General features: G+C 48.8%; 1 protein-coding gene across 2 annotated transcripts in view; it reads right to left on the bottom strand.

Annotated features, from left to right (window-relative positions):
* LOC144162836 (inactive pancreatic lipase-related protein 1-like) overlaps nt 1-13,668 on the bottom strand; it is a 107,174-nt gene extending 93,506 nt beyond the window's left edge. For both annotated transcript variants that reach the window (XM_077693518.1, XM_077693519.1), the window contains exon 1: nt 13,087-13,668. In XM_077693518.1, coding sequence (XP_077549644.1) covers nt 13,087-13,183 — 97 coding nt within the window. In that variant the 5' untranslated portion in view covers nt 13,184-13,668. The remainder of the gene's footprint in view (nt 1-13,086) is intronic.
* Between the last annotated feature and the right edge of the window lie 3,454 nt (nt 13,669-17,122).

Below are 17,122 nucleotides of genomic sequence, written 5' to 3'. Positions count from 1 at the left end.
CAAACTTCTAAAAAATGATCGAGATGGACCCCTGAATGGTGCGGGCTTACGGCTGCAGAACCGACAGCCTTCACCTTAATCCGGCACTGCTCATGAACAATATTAGCCGACTTTTGTGAAGAAATAGCCCCCGCAACCAGTTGTTGTCCAGGAATAATGAGGAAAAACAAAAACAAAGGGATCCCGCGAGCTATAACGTGGGTAATTCGTCGAGGTCACACAAGGCGGCGAAGCAGGCAACCGCAATGGCTCTGTGAATACAGACAGAAGGAGCAGAAACGATAGCAAATGAGCAAAAGAAAACGAGCGGGAACAGAGTCAACCCTTGCGGTACCCCGTCGCGTGCACCGCTTGACGTGTGACTGAGCACTGCAGCCAGCACGTTAATCGTTGTCAAAACTGTCCACTACATAGCTAAGTGGTCCCCGTTCGTTGAACTGGTTTGTCAGTCTTAGAAGTCCGCGGGCAAGGACTGACTGCCTCCTGACCAAAAGTTATTCAGCGGGCACCCGAACTTCTCCGGTTGGGTTGATTGATTAATTGATTAATTGTAGGGTTTAACGCGCTGACGCAACGCAGGCGATGAGGCGCGCCGTAGTGGAGGGCTCCGGATTAATTTTGATCACCTGGGGATCTTTAACGTGCGCCGAAATCTCGTACACACGGGCATTTTTGCTTTTCGCCTCCAGAAAAGCGGCCGCCGCGGCCAGGAATCGAACCGGTGGGGCTGAATTCTCGCGCGGCATTGCGGGGTTAATTGCTCGCACAGAAACGTCATGGATGACTGCGTGCAGAGCCAATCACAGAAGACTACGTCGCAATCACGCTCAGGTCTTTCCGCGGGCGGTACGGGGCTGGAAGTCAAGGAGGGATATACGAACCCCAGTTTTGCGATTGCCGGGCTTCCTGTTAGGTGCAAACATACAGACACTCGCGCGCGATAAATTTGAACAGGAACTGAACTGAGAGCGTTTTATGCGCAACGTTGGTTAAAACTGACGTGAGCTGTAACCGTTAAATCTATTTGGTGCCAAGATCCGGCGCGCTGGCCGTATACGTGCGTGCCCAGCACTGAGGGCATTTGTATTATGCAGGGGAGCAGAAAGCTTCCTTTCATTTCCTCGCTTGCATTTTTATTCACCGCATCATGACGCCGGCGACCTCGCAGCTGGCGCGCCTATGACGCACGCATCAGAGCGGAAGATTTCACGGTAAGAAGGAAGGAATTCCGGATGCTTCCGGTTTCCAGGCTCCCTCTCTCTGTCTACGCTGCCTGCGTATACGGGCGCCCGACATTAGTGGTTTTGGGTCGAAGCTTAACAGCGAAGCCGTATCACTACACGCGCTCGACGTCATCTCAGCGAACGCCTTTTCTGCGCCCAGAGGGGCTGAGTACGGATGAATCATGAAACAACGAAAGGGGAGGGCCGTTTGTCGGATCTGTGTTTGCAGGGAGAGAACGCCGCTTATTGAGGCGAGGCGGACGGAGTTTGATCGAGGATGAAGTGAGGCAGCAAGCCGGAAGCTCGGATCAGATTAGCCACGTCCACGTCTTTAAAGGAAATAGAAAGCTTTGATTGCGCACAACGACGAAGCGGGGCGATTTTCGGGGTTTTCCAAAAGTGTTCCGGGAGGAAACAGCCAGACACGATGTGTACGTTCACACTCTTGGTCGATACGATCTAGGGTCTGCGTTATGAGCAACTGGAATTGGAGAAATCATGTCAGGAACACTATTAACAGGGTTGTACCCGAAAGCGGGAAGCTTACAACGCACATATGCAACACGCACGTATGGAAATTACGCGAAACAACACACACATACACACACACGCACGTACGCTCAAGCAAACACGCACACACATGCACACAGGTGCGCGCGCACGCACGCACGCGCGCACACACACACACACACACACACACACACACGCGCACACGCACGCGCACACGCACACGCACACGCACGCACACGCACACACACACACAAAGTCGCGATTCCAAATGATCAGCGTTGTGTGTGTGTGTGTGCACACACACACACACACAACGCTGATCATTGCGCTGCTGAGCACGAGGTCGCGGGTTCGATTCCCGGCCGCGGCGGCCGCTTTTCTGATGGAGGCGAAAAGCAAAAACGCCCGTGTGTACGAGATTTCGGCGCACGATAAAGACCCCCAGGTGGTCAAAATTAATCCGGAGCCCTCCACTACGGCGCGCCTCATCGCCTGCGTTGCGTTGGCGCGTTAAACCCCTCAATCAATCAAATCATCAACAACGCTGATCATTTGGAATCGCGACTTTAAGCTGTGTTTACCGTCAACTTAGTTAACTAAAATGGGAATTCAATGCTGTGGGTGCTCGGGCCTTTAAAATCAATCTAAAGCTCTGTATTAAACAGCGGTATTCACAGCGCAGACAACTTTCTGACTTGTTATAATGCTCCGTAACATCATACTCGTAATTCCGCTACTGGGGCCAGTGTACGGGCACGAAATCATTGTAGCAAGGAAGATGTTAAAGAAAAAAGTTATCACCCACCACAGAGGAAAACAAAAGAAAAAATTTGGTCAGACGCGCCGAAGCTGCTCCCGGGATTTAGGGCACGCCGAATAGGAGCGCTCCGGATTAATTTCGACCACCTAGGGATACCGCACGGGCGAGGAAATATCGACACACGAGGGTGTTTTCGTTTTTTTGCCTCTTTAGGAAAAACGGCCGCCGCGCCCGCTACCGAACCCGCGCCCTTGGGCTCGGCAGAACAACGCCTCATTCACTGAGCTACCGAGGCGCGGGTCGGGGGAAAAAGCAAACAAATCGGTTTATCTATAACAGACACTAGGGAATCGGCCGTGCATCACACAGGGTGTGCAACCCGATGTCTTGCCGCTCGGGTCGCCAGCTTCAAAAGCGCCGAATGCTCGGCTCGGGCGTCCTTGAAAGGACGAACAAAGGGGCAAATGAAAGCGGAAATCGGGAGCGCCGGACGAAACGACTCGAATCGTGATTAAGAACGTGCACTACGTGTTCCGCGGCTCCCGTACGCCGTCCACGAGCACACACACACACCTGTGGGGTGCGGCTGCGGGCAGCGTTGTGCGCCACCCCCACTTTCTTTTTTTTTTTCCGGCGTGACTGATCCCGTAATGAGGACGTTTCCGTCACGCGTGCCTACACGAAAAAGCCATCGGACCGCAGTGAGTAGGCGCGCGTGCGCAGTGGCGGCTACTGCGGGCAGCGGCTTTTATAATAACGCTCTCTCCCTCCCGATTGCGCTCGAGGACGCGGGGATTACGAACCCCACCTAGATATCGCGGGGACGGCGCGGCGATTTATTATTGCGCGAGCAACAGATAGGGCATGTCGGCAATGAATTCACCGTCGATCCGCGAGCAGTCAGAGGAAGAGCACTCTTAAAAAAATGGGCTGGACATTCGCTAATGGAACACTAACAAGTTACTTGTCCCAGATACACTATGTACTTAGTAACTGGAAGTAGTAAATTTAGTACTAGTCAGGGTTACTAACTGAAGCAGGCAGTAAGTACCACTACCTCCCCTAGTAAAGTCTCAGCGATAACACTCAGTGGCAGAGCTTACGTACAAAACCGCGGGGTAGTGAGGTTCGTAAGGAGTTAGTAAATACGGCCGTTACTACCTTTTTACGACCTTTTTTTATTAAGAGTGAGGAACAGAGAACGACACAGCGCGTGCGGAGAGGGGTGACGTCAGCCTATCCGGCGGTGCCATTGGCCGCGGTCGGGCGGCACTCGCACCGTCACCTATGAAGATTTGTAGTCAAAACGGTGTCGGCTTGCCCCTTGCCCTCGCCCGACGCGCCCTTAGCGCGGCGTCTAGACTCGTACCGTCAGCCGGAGTGTACGAGTGTACGAGTAACCGCGAGCTTACGTACAAAACCGCGGGTAGTAAGGTCCGAGTAAGGTTCGAGTGTACGAGTAAACAGCCGGAGTGTTTAGCGAGTGCAGGGCCTTGTAGGGGGCAAAAGAGGATGGAAAGTGAACGACGGCGACGAAGCACCGCTATTGGTGGACAACAGTAGGAACGACAAGCAGCCAGCGCCCACACTAAAGCGAGCAAACAGGACCACTACGACACCTAGGAGCAAAGCACAGCTGGCGCAGTGTGCGAGGGGTGTGCGAGAAACGCCGTGGGGTGGGCTTCCAAATCTCGAGCAAGGCGTGCCGAGCCTCAGGTTTGTGAGGGAGAGGGGGGGGGGGGGGGGGTGCTCACGCACTTCTAAAGACCCGGCAGTAGATCTTTTACAATTTTTGCCAAATGATAAGGCCCACACCACTAACGCGGGCACAAGGTCGGAGGCTATAGGAACGAATAATGAAACGATTTGAGAAATAGGAGACAAAAAAATATTTCACTGGCAATCATTGCGACTGGTGGCACGCAGTCTTCGCTGCCAGTGCGATTCCAGTTGTGTGACGCTTTTGTGTTGACGAACAGAATTCAATTCTCCCGGCCGTTGCCTCCCCTCCCTTCTCCCACCATAGCTCGTCTCTTCAGTCGACCCCGCCACTCTGTCCACCTGTCCACATTCGCCGAGGTAACGCGCAGACAGCAATGCCTGATTTTTTTTCGAAATGACGCTACTGTTGCTAGAACAGTATAAGTAGCACAACTGCCGTTAAAGGCAGGCTAGTGGGCTTTCATCTCCGAAAGGCAATCGTGACAACTAGAGAACCACTCTTTTCTAGTCGTCAACACTGCAAAGACAGATTCAAGTCATAATACACGTGGCGAGACGTACGACCAATTCGTCGTTGTCGTCATCGTCATCATCATCATCATCATAATCGTCGTCGTCGTCGCCGCCGTCGCTCTTGCCCCCGCGTCAGCATGTGCATGTCGACTGTTAGGCGAATATCTATCCCAAATACTTCCAACCGCTTCTATCTTGCGTAATACGAATACACTTTTGACCATACAACTTTCTTATTGCAACCCTACATTGAGTTAATTGTTTTCCCCTGCCTCTATTCCCGTCCTTCGCTAGCCATTCTGCTGCTCTGGGTATAGTCCATGTGTCAGCGGTCCTCCGTACCACATGACCAGCCGAGCTGCCCTTCTTTACCTTAATACACGCTAGCATGTCTTCCAGACAAGTTTGTTCCCAAACCCATTACGCTTACCCCCCATACTTGAACGTCACAGCTGTCATCCCTCTTCCTAGTGTCCTTTGGGTTGACTGGAATTTCCTTGAAAGGTGTCTACTAAGCCCGTACATTTCTGCCATTTACGTTTGCATTGTAATTACGCATTGTTCGTTCACCATTCTTTCTTATGCCACACGTGTACGAGGACCTAACATATGTCACAACCTTTCAAGTTACCTTCAGAAATGAAGCGTCAGTGATAATGTAGACTTTGTTCAGCGAAAGGCGCTCCTTCAAGAAAGAAAACGCAAGGTGGAATCACAGTTGCCTCCGGATATGCTATGGTCACGTTCTGCAACTGAAGTCCTCGAGGAATGAGTGGATCCTCCGAGCTGAACGCAACCGTTACCACAGGAGCGTCGATGACTTGGGCCTTCATCCGCAGCGTTGCAACGCCTACCGCAACGACCAAGTGTACAATCGTCCCGAAGGCTCTTGCCTTGCACTCCCCCTTTACGCTCGAAGTCTGTGGCCACAAATCGTGGCCGTCCAGGTTACGCAAGGGCTGTAGGCCTGATTTTTATCGCCGGTTCTGCCTCTCGGTTATCATCCATTTTTTTTTGTATTTTTCTCGGGTAATAACTGCACCTATGGGCAGTCGTCAGGAAAGGGGAAGACTGCCGTGAGGCCTCCCGCCTTCCGAAATGTACAGAAGGGAAAGGCCGACCTATATTGCAGTCTCTTGCTAGACCGACGCGACTTCGAGCTCCTTACAGAGAGTGGCAAGCTTCACCGTCGTACTGTTCTTCTTCTTCTTTTTCTCCTCCTTCTACTTCTTCATCATCATCGTCATCACATCATCATCATCATAATAATAATAATAACAATTATTATCATGACAATGGTCATAGTGTAAATATCATCATCATCACAGATCGTTGTCGTCGTCGACAATACCAGCAAGAATTGTCACAATTATCATAGCCATCATCAACATCCTCACAATCATCGTCGTCGACATATTCGTCGTCGTCATCACGGTAATCCTATTTATGTCCAATGCAGGGTCACAAAGAGAAAGCGTAAACGGTGGTTAACTGTACCGGACTGGACCGGGTTGCGGTAAATTTATGGCGATCATATTATTATACGCGCACAACGGGCGTGCCTACGAGAACGGCCCATTTTTTGGTCTCTTTACGCAAGCGCAGTAAGTGCCGTCCGACGACGGTCGAACTCTTAAGACTAGGCTTGCACAGTGGCTGACCGTCTGCCGTTGTGGTGTAGAGGTTCCGTGTTATCTTTCTTATACCAGGAGCGGTGGTTGGATTCCAGATGTTGCCTGCTTTACGTTTTTCATCCCTTAGTTCTAAGCATAATTTTCACGGCTTAGGTTAGTTTTCGGTATTTTAAATGACTTCCATTTCTTCGTTAGGTTGCTTTAGGCTAGGTTCCGCAGGTCAAAGTAGGGCAAGACGAGGTACATTTTTTTGCGAAACGCCGGTGGATGTAGCTTTAGTGGGTTGTTATAGAGCCGTCAGATGGCACTCTAAACACTCCTTCTGGGAACATAAAAAAAACAGTAGGGAGGATAGAAACCTGGTCAAGATGGCTAGTCAACAAGAGAGAGAGAGAGAGAATAAAAAGAAGCCAGCCTGGCCTGTGGCCTGGCTTTTAACCGACATAACTGTATGCCGATAGGCGGCGAAGCGCGTTAAGGCGCTTATACTATAGGCAAAAGGTGGACTCGGTTAAACCCTCAGTTCCGCGTAGCTGGTGACCGGAACTAAAGACTTAATTGATCCCGTCCTTTCTTCAAGCGACTGGTCCGGAAGAGGAAATAAAATCGAGCGCGAGGGACGGACGCCATAAAACTCGCCAGCTCTTGCTGCTTCGTTTTTCCAGTAACTCGTTTTTCGCTCGTCCCTCCACGCTGAAGAGAACAATTTAACCAACAACAGCGTACTCCCTATCCCATCTTTCCTTTAACGATGTCGGGTAACAGGAATCCACCGTGGTAAGATTTTAGTCGAATGAGGTCGTGTCATGGCGTAGTTCTCTTTTAGGTCTTGGCGCGTGATAACCTTCCACCTGTGTTTAACAAAAAGGTGAGCAAAAAATGGCAGCATCTCCACTCCGTGGATGCTGGCGAGGGTGCAGAGTACAGGGACACTAAATGACATCCAAGCTGCGCCCCGAGTGACATCCGGTTTGCGCCCCGACCGTCATTCCATTTGAGCCGTGAGTTGCACCTTGATTATTCCCTAAATGAAACTGCGACTCACAGCTCAAATCGAATTTCGCTTGATTTCCGCCTTATGGTGGTGTGCTCACGGATGGACGCGGACGGACATTGGGAGGTCCTAAGGTACTCCGCACCGTTACAGGCGAGGGAGTAAGCCGCTTGACTTTCGGGTACTGACTCACGGGTCATAGCCCAATGCGTAAGACGACTGACACTAACTCTGTCTGGTCTACCAAACACAACGCTCGAATACTGCCGTTGCCTGCGTTTTTTGCGATTGTAAATGCTATGCGCACGAACGCGGACGGACATTGTGCGGTCCTAAGGTACTCCAATATCGTTCGCATCACTTATCAGAACTGCGATATCATGCGGCCGTTAGAATTCTCGTAATGGGGTTGTATTTGTCCGCGCTAGCGATTGGGGGACTTGTTATTGCTATACTAGTGCCTTGTAATGAGAGTTCGTACGCTAGTCAACAGACGACAGCTGATCGGCCACAGTGCTGGTGCCGGCACATAGACAAAGACATTGTCACGCCTCGGGGCACGAAAGTGAATTCACTTCGTTACCCCAAGGGTGCACCCAGCGGGAAGGTCGTCGACAGTGTGTACGTACGTAGCGTGTAATGTTGTGCCCGTTTTAATGGACAGAGGTCATTCGGCCCGGAGTGTCTGGGGACGGGGAGAACTGTAACGGGGCGAGTTTTCGCCAATTAACCGTGCTCCGGGCGTAGATAAGAAAGAAAGAGAAAAGCCAGCACGCTTTCGATCGTTCGACTTCGTGACCTTCGCCCAACGGAATCGTCGGTGCCTCCGCAACGCCGCAACACTTCCCGACTCCTCCATTACTCCCGACAGGCACGCACAGCGCCGTGGCGATTTATTCTGTTAATTACTTTCGAATCGCTGAAGTTATTAAGGACGAGATAATGTCTCGTACATTCGCAGCTCCCTCACATACGAGTGCTACACGAAAATAACGTGACCTGCTGCAGAAAGTTATTTTCGAACGTGCAGCGTTATGGGATTCGCGTCCGCGAGAGGGGAGCTGATTAGCCTACTTGGCTGGGTTCAATACATGTACCTCTTGATCCTCAAGAGATCACGGCATCCACTGTGCCACGGAAGCGGGATCTATTCCCTATACAAAGAGTTAAATGTGGCAGTGGTCGTCGTCGCCCGTTGCTGTGGACGCCGAGGTTGCTGGGACGCAATGCACACTGGGAATTAAGCGCGTAATTTGAAATCACTTCGATTACGTGAAATCACTTCGATTAAATTATCGTGGAGCTACGGTCATTTCTGGGAGACGTCCGCGCATCGCACGTTGCTGCGGACGTCGTGTCTGCCAGGGAGCACTTCATGCCTGGGGAAGAATGTGTGTAATTTGTTTGCATGGAAGTGGACTGGATTGGAATAGCAGGTGTCACGTCGTCCTAAAAGGTTTTCACCAGCAGTCATAAAAGGTTTTCACATAAAAAGTTTTCACCAGTAGTAATAAAAGGTTTTCGCCAGGTGTGCTGGTGTGATTGATTTAGGTTGCATACTGAAACGTATGCAACACACTTCCTTAGCGGCAATTTGCCCTTGGCTTTCTTAAAGGCTCGACGCTGCAGCAGTGATTGCGAATCATCAGTTGCAACTTTTAAGTCGGGTAAGAATAGCTTTAGCTAAAGGTCACCAAGTTCATTTTAAATATAAGTAAACAAATACAGAAATATGTGAGTGAGGAAGTGAGTCAGTAAGTAAAATAAGTAACTAAGCAAGCGATCACGTAAAGGACATAAATAAATAAAATAAGTAATTGAGTAAACTAAGTAAGTAAAGGAAGTAAAGTAATCAAGTAAAGTAAGCAAAAAAACTACGCACACAAGCAAGTAAGCGCGTAATTAGGTAAGTAAACTCATTAGGTAAGGCACGTAAGCAAGTATATAAAGTAACTAAAGTAAGTGAGTAATGCAAGCAAATTAAGTAAGCAAGTAAATTACGTAAGTAAGTAAGTAAGCAAGTAAAGTACGTAAGTAAGTAAGTAAGTAAGTAAGCAAGTGAAGTACGTAAGTGAGTAAGTATGTAAGTAAGTAAGTAAGCAACAAAAGTACGCAAGGAAGTAAGTAAGTAAGTAAGTAAGTAAGTAAGTAAGTAAGTAAGTAAGTAAGTAAGTAAAGAAGCGCCTGTCCGTGTTGTCCTCCGTCTTTCGTCTACGTTGTGCGCTGTACACGTGCGAACGGAGTACCAACTCACCCGAAAGTCCGCCTTAATCGAGTAAATATATTCAAGCGGGGTGAATACAAAGCGCGGAAACGAAAAAAAAGATTAAGTTCCGGGTAACTTGCAGTGTTTCCAAGGTCCTTTTGAAAGTGGGTTCGCTGCGTGTCCGTGAAAGAGACTGCTTCCCTGAGTTACTCGCCGTTTTATTCGGTAGTTCCAATGCCACCGACCTGTGCACAAGTGTCTAATCAATTCTCGATTTCTCGTGCGTATCTTTTGTATTGCAATCTGCATCAGTAGTTCAAATCGCGGTGCGATTTTGTCTCGTTTTGCTGATTCCTGTATTTTTTTAACTCATTTAGAATTGGTTGCTGCCACTCGAAAAAAAAAAGTTTTTTTTATGAGCAATCGCATTTCGTCCGATTCAGTTTCGAATAATTCTGCTCGTTATCGATCACGGACGAAAAAAGTATCCGCCTAACCTTTCCCAGTATAAGTCTCTAAGCGCATAAAATGCTTCGGTTTTAAGCGCAATCACAGCAACAAGTCGTCTACCTTGCTTCAAGGGGACAAGCTGGTAGAGATAGTGCAAGAAGCGTGGCGACCGGGGGAAATAAGAACAGTATAGGCCCATTACCAACCCTGCGGTACACCGCCAAGATACGGCGGCACACCGTGGTGTATGTTTAGGGCCTAACGGCTACGAATCACAAAATGACGATCGTTCCCAAATTACAATTTAGCGTACTCACGAGATAATCAGCGTACTGGGTATTGATAGAAGGATGGATAATACAGTGCATGAAAGGCAGGGAGGTTAACCAGGTTACAGTCCGGTTGGCTACACTACGCATGGGAAGTCCGGAAGGAGGAATTTAAAGAGAAAGAAAGGGTATTGAAAAGACAGGGAATACAGCTTGATGAGCAAGAAAAGAAAAAAAATAAAGATAACTACAAAACCAAAATCATGGGCGATAATAAAGCCTAAACGGAAACGGCAAACCAACCAAGCGACAAATGAACAATAGTACACAGTGTCTCTACAATCGTTCAGACAGGCCTGTGTCCTTTAAGAAACGAAGTAATGCTTTTGTGGCCTTTTGGGAGTGTGATGGGCAACGCCTGGGACACAAAACAGTCTGCGCAGTTAATGGCTGGTTGTCGAGTTTCCGGAGTGCGGCTGACAGGTGCAGTCTGTGCGTTGCAAACCGGGCACAGCGACATAAGAGGTGTTGTATGGAGCAATAGTTTCGTCCTAGTGCAAAGCGTGCTGTAACGCTGCTGTAAAAAGTATCATCACAACTTCACTGCCGTTTTTCTGATAACATTAGCGGTCGCCGTAATGGTGGCGTAATCGGTGTTCTAACTGTTATAAAACCACTGCTGCTAACTATCGGTGAAAATGGAGGAGGTTAAAGTCGGCACAGATTTAGGGCAGCCTTAGTATGAATCACGTGCGTCATAAAACGAGTCACAGCAGATTTTCACGACAACAATCCTCAGGTACAGCGTGGGTTAAGAAAAATGTGGGGAAGCTAACGATAATTTGATAACATTTTTTCAGCGTCACTCCGAACAAAACCAGAAACACATGATGCTCAGCGCGGCTATAAAGACATTGCTGAGGCCGAGCGGGGGAATAAATCGTCTTAACGATCCCCGCTGACCCAGGTGGATTTTGTTTTTTAACCTTTGCGCCGAAAATGGCCAGGTACGTATGCACACACGAAAGCGGAAAATTTGAAGACGTCTTGTGCAACACTAAAGTAGTGTAACGACTAAAAAAATATCCCGTTAGTGCGAATCACGAACCGCGGCAAGCAACGACAGGAGCACGCATATAAAAGGTGGCATCAAGACATAGCCATAGCCAGTTTCCGCATGTGGAAACGTGTTTCGGCCACGGTCAAGGCGTTCGGGGGGCGCACTGATCCATGGTGTGCGAAGAAAAAGGGGTGTTTCCACTGCCACTGCCTTATATGATGTAAGATTTGGATAAGAAACGCGGGCGATGGCGGTTATAGACGAACTAGACGCCACCGCCAACCTCCCCCTTCCACAATTACCCCCCCAACAGAAGGAAGTTCCCCAACTTTACAAACTACAAAGCTTCCTGAAGAAATTTCACGCACTTGCTGCCCATGAAACACGTTTCAGGTGTACGACGTCTAATCGGAGATAAAACAAAACGAAAGATAAAACAAGATAAAAAAAAAGTGTGGGAGAATTGCGATGCCTTGTGGCGCTACCACAAGATGAAAACGAGAGGAGTTAATCGTAGATTGCATACTTGCCAAAGCTCCCTGGGCACTGTGTTAAATTCCGACGTTAAGTTACCGAACGTGTTCTAAAAATGCTAGTTTCAGGGCTTCATGGAGAGCCAGAATAATTATTGGGTTGGGGGACGTCGTCGCGAGAACAACCAAAAATCCGTTTACGCTACAAATCTCGAAGATCGTAATTTGCGACCCCTCCCCCACCTTTGAAAAAAAAAAAAAAGGAGAAAAGGCGCGCTCACGGAGGCCGGTACTGGTATACGGATAAACGGGCGTGGGCTACCCGAATGCCACGCGGTGTTGCATCGCACGCAAAGGTTGTAACCCCATTAAAAAACAGCACGTTTCTGCGGGTATATGCCTGAAAAGCTAAGGTTACATCATCCACGCTTATTCAGACGGTTGGATGGCTGATTGGTTATGGGGTTTACGCGTCAAGGCTACACTTAGGCTGGGGCTGCACTGTAGCGGAGGGCTCTGGATTAATTTCGACCACCTGGGTATCTTTAACGTGCGCCAAATATCGACGCACGGGCATTTCCGCTTTTCGCCTTCACTAGAAAAACAGCCACCCCAGCCGGGATCGAAGCCGCGTCCTTGGACTCAGCAGCTCATCGCCTTAGCCACTGAGCCACCACGGCGTTTTTTTTTTTGAATGTCACATCTTAGCTTCGGGCGAGTCTTTGGCGCACTCTTATTTTCTTCAGACTACGTTCTCTGAATGATCCTAGCAGTTAATTATGTGCTCAAAATTCTCATGCCTGCTGTCGCAGTTTAGAGGAAAGCCCCAATTTCAAAATGTCATAAAACCACAATTTTGTCTCAGTCGAAGCTGTTATGAAATTTTACTGTTTGACCAGAAATAAAATGAGATAATTTCAACTCTTCCGTACAAAAATTATCCTGCACTGAATTACCCATCTTTCAATTATCAGCAATTGCACGTCACAAGGCGTGTCTTAAGACATTGAACAGCCCTTGGCACTGGGGGGACATACCACTGGGCAATGCACGTTGCAGCTACGCTTGCGCATTAAGATTTACTTTATAAAATGCGAAATCTTAAAATTATGTCGCTAAAAGCAAGTTTTGAATAAGCTGAACAATTCGGCAGGTCACCGGTGGACATTGTCCACGCGCGCGAGTTCGTGCGCATGGCCTTACTTTCACCAGAAATTTGTTATAGTGAAATTTCCGTTATTCCCCTCTCAATTGAAATCTGTTAAAACTCACCGTCTGTGGAGTCGCCGTTGCCATTCTGCGCCGTCACGGCGGTCACCAAGGATGCAACGACGATCGTCACCCACGAACCACTCCGAACGCACATCATGGTGGAACCTCTCCTCTATCTACTGTCTCTACTGAGAACAATAATAACGTTTCGCGAGAGCGACTTTTTACACAAATCGCTCGTACAGCGGGACGTTCAATGAACTAGACGCGACGGTGACTTGAAGCTCTTGCGGTCTTCAATTTTGGTGCGACGGCACTCGGAGGTGTCTCGTTGGTGGCTTTTACCCACCGCGAATAGTTACGGGTGCGCCCTTGCTCGAGTTGCACCTTGCGAACGACAAGCAGTTAAGGAGTCTCTCCTTCCGAACGCCAGTCTGGGTCACAGCTCTCCTCTTCGAGGCGACGTAGCCCTGCGAGGCGGCGACACGGTTCAAGAGGACTCTCCACCGTCGGCGGCACAGATGGGCATCACCGGCGAAACTTGGCGGGCCGGAGTAGCTGGAGTACGGCGACGTCCGGCGGAAGGAGGGTGCGGTCGACGACGCTTTCGGGGTCGGCGCGAAAGCGAATCTGACGCCGAGTCGCCGCGGAGAGGGCTACCGCTGGTCGGTCAGGCGTGGTGCTAGCGACCGGTCCGGTGGTGGAGGGTGCCGGGCCCCTCTCTCTCCCCACAGCGGCCGTGCTTCTTCCCTACCTGCTTAGCGGCTTTCTCGGTTTTACCGCTACTGGATTCTCGTGTGCGCCGTTATATGCGCGCGTACCTCGGATATGTTTCTCAGCGCTGATACAAAAGCTGTGAGGGGGTGGCAGGTAGTGCTGTATTACTAAGCAACTACAGTGCCACAGCTGCATTCGTAACGGCATTACAGACGGGTGGAAGTTACGACTAAGCGTCTATGTTTAAGCCGATCACGCATATGGGGCAATATAAAAAAAACAGAGACAAAGAAATAGACTGATAACACTAACTGGTAAATAGCCTGATAAATAACTAAATAGACTGATAACAGCCACTAACAGATATAGTGGCTGTTAGAAGGAGCGCCAGTGTGGCCAAAGGGGTGTGTGCTCAACTGAGACCGAGGCTGACTGTCAGGTGGCGTCAATCCCCCAACTGGGTCTATGTGCAAGGCTCAGCCATCGGAGCAGCCCCATCGAGAACGATCTTGCTGAGAGACCTGCGCGTGGACTATATATATATATATATATATATATATATATATATATATATATATATATATATATATATATATATATATATATATATATATATATATATATATATATATATATATATATATATATATATATATATATATATATATATATATATATACATATATATATATATATATATAGAGAGAGAGAGAGAGCGTGAAAGAGAGAGAGAGAAATGATGATTTGTTGGGGAGTTTAGCTCCGACCTAAAAAGACCTGGCTACTCCGAACACTGAGCGCAGTAAGGCGAAAAATTGGCCGCGTATCTGGTCCTTTCGTTGCAAATGTCGACAAAAGACGATAGTCTTTGTCGACATTTGGCTAGCAAATGCCTCCCTTCGCTTTCCCGCTCACCGCTCATGCCGTTTCTCTTTCGTCGCGTTCCTCCCAAGATAACACGCTAGAGGTTTGCTCAAGTGAATTCATATTTACCGCGTTCTACTGTTCCAGGCCGGGTGCCTCTTAAAACCATGTTTTAGAGTTCGAACCACAACTAGCCCATATTTATGCGTTGACAAGTATTCTCCGGAGCTCGTTACGCCGGGAGCCTCCTGTTAAGTAGCGCGGTAAAGACGGGACAATAAGTAGAGGCCACACAGGACTAGCGCTAGACATTAACTGAAGTTGATGTCTAGCGCTAGTCCTGTGTGGCCTCTACTTATTGTCCCGTCTTTACCGCGCTACTTAACCATGTTTCAGAGCTGCGGAGGGTGCTGTCCAGGTGGCCGGTCAAGTGGTGGCGGGCGCGGCCTCTAAGTACAACGGAACGTTCAACCGCTGATAAACAGGGCGCCAAACTAGGCTTCCGCCTTCACATTTTTAGAAAATTCTACACTAACCTCGTAATTTTTTTCTGCGGTCCACTGTCGGCAGTAGTCCTCCAATTTCCCATCCCTGTCACGCTCAGGTAACGCGGCACAGACACTTACGCTGGGAAAAGTCACCACGGGCACTCACCAGAATAGCCTAAAAGAATGGCATGTAAACGTCGTTCTACCCTCCCGCCAGCGTGCCCACTACACACACTGTTTCCGTAAACGAGGAGTCTGTTCGCGAAATCAGGCTGGCGCGTGCGAAACAGGTAGGTGACGTAAACATCATGTTATGTCAACTAGATAGCTCGTAGTTTACAAATGCCGTGTATTCTGAAGACACTGTGTATTTGTCAAGCGATATATCGTGTGTTACACTCAGAAGCGGTGTAAACACAGATACAATACAGTACAGTACATGCACAGAAGTGTACACAGGTCTAAGCAGTGTAGACACAAATACAAGTACGGGACAATAGACCAACCTACACATAAAAAACAAAAGATGATAATCCAATAGACCAACACAATTACATGTCAATGGACCAGTACAAGCAAAGGCAAATAGATCAATATGCCGATGCAAGCCCAAAGCAATAGGCTATTACAGCGGACCAAGAGACCGATAGAAGCACAGGTCAATAAACCAGTAGAACAGTACATGCACAGGTGACACGCGGGATTGAACGATGGCGGGCAAGTCGACGGACATCGCACTTGTTCCCTTCAAACGCCCGTTCAGTGCTTTTTGATCCCCGAAAGACGAAGCCGTCCGGGAGGCGACGCCGTGCGCACGTTGTGTGCGATCCAATAATCCACGAATCAACCTTTTGCGCTCTTTTAGAGTGAATTTCATGTAGACGCCGAGCTGATATAATCCTCGGGTCATTTTTTGAAGCTCCTCTCGAGCAACCATGAACAATACATTGTATGATTTTATTGGTGGCTATTGTACTTAAAACATAACAAACAGCAAGAAAAAAAAATTGGCGCAGATTGCACTAGTGGTGCTGGGCTGGATAAATAGGGGAGCTAGGGGTTGACCTAGCTTCTTCATGTATTGCTAACTTTTGCTAAGTTTTGCTGGGTTTTGCTAGGTTTTGCTAGGCTTTTCTAAGTATTGTTAGGTCATGCGATATTCTTGCTAGGGTGGGCTAAGTGTTGAGAGGAGAGGCCAATTTCAGACGGGTTTTGCAAGGTCGTTCCGGTCGTTCCCCCAAACTGACAGGGGATCCCAGGGGGGAAGAAGCTAGGTTGACCCCAATTTCCGCTGTTTCTCCAGCCTTGCACCGCTATTGCAAGCTGCGCCAATTTATGCTTTGCGTTTAAGTAGCCCAAGGAAGACGATCACCTTTATAATGCTATTGTAAAGGGTGCGCGTACGCATACGTCCCTCGTGCTCACAATCGAGAAGGCACGAGGGAGAGAGAGATAGAGAGAGAGAGATCTTTAATGAAGTCTGGCGATGTTAGCTGGGCTAAAATGCCTAACTTGCTACGCCAGTTGATGACGTGATGAAGATGATGGCGATGATGTTCAAGAAGTTGATGCGTACAGATACGGCGAGTTATTCACAGCGACTGGTCTAGACCTGTGTGTTGCAGGTACTCTATCAGAGCTTTGGTAGCCCGTAAAGCACGTTTGGGACAAGCCCATGGTCCTAAAACGTCCTTTGTCTCCATGTCCACGGAAAGCGGCAGTCCCAAAGCCACTGCGAGGGATACTCTTTGAGCACTGAATCGAGCACATTCACAGAGCAGGTGATGCAGAGTTTCTCGCACATCACAGTGTGGGCAGAGTGGCGACGTAGCCTGTTTTATCTTGAACAGGAAGTTGCACATGTATGCGACCTTCGACCGCATGCGATGTAGAATTGATTGATTGATTGTGGGGTTTAACGCGCCGACGCAACACAGGCGATGAGGCGCGCCGTAGTGGAGGGCTCCGGATTAATTTTGACCACCTGGGGTGCGATGTAGAATTGCTTCTACCCGCTTGGAGAGTCC

This window comes from Haemaphysalis longicornis, unplaced genomic scaffold (genome assembly GCF_048455015.1).
Source record: "Haemaphysalis longicornis isolate Haplotype H1 unplaced genomic scaffold, Haemaphysalis longicornis Haplotype H1 scaffold_12, whole genome shotgun sequence".
NCBI classification, from domain to species: domain Eukaryota; kingdom Metazoa; phylum Arthropoda; class Arachnida; order Ixodida; family Ixodidae; genus Haemaphysalis; species Haemaphysalis longicornis.
The sequence above is the reverse complement of the archived record's forward strand: the minus strand, read 5'-3'. Positions and strand labels throughout refer to the sequence as shown.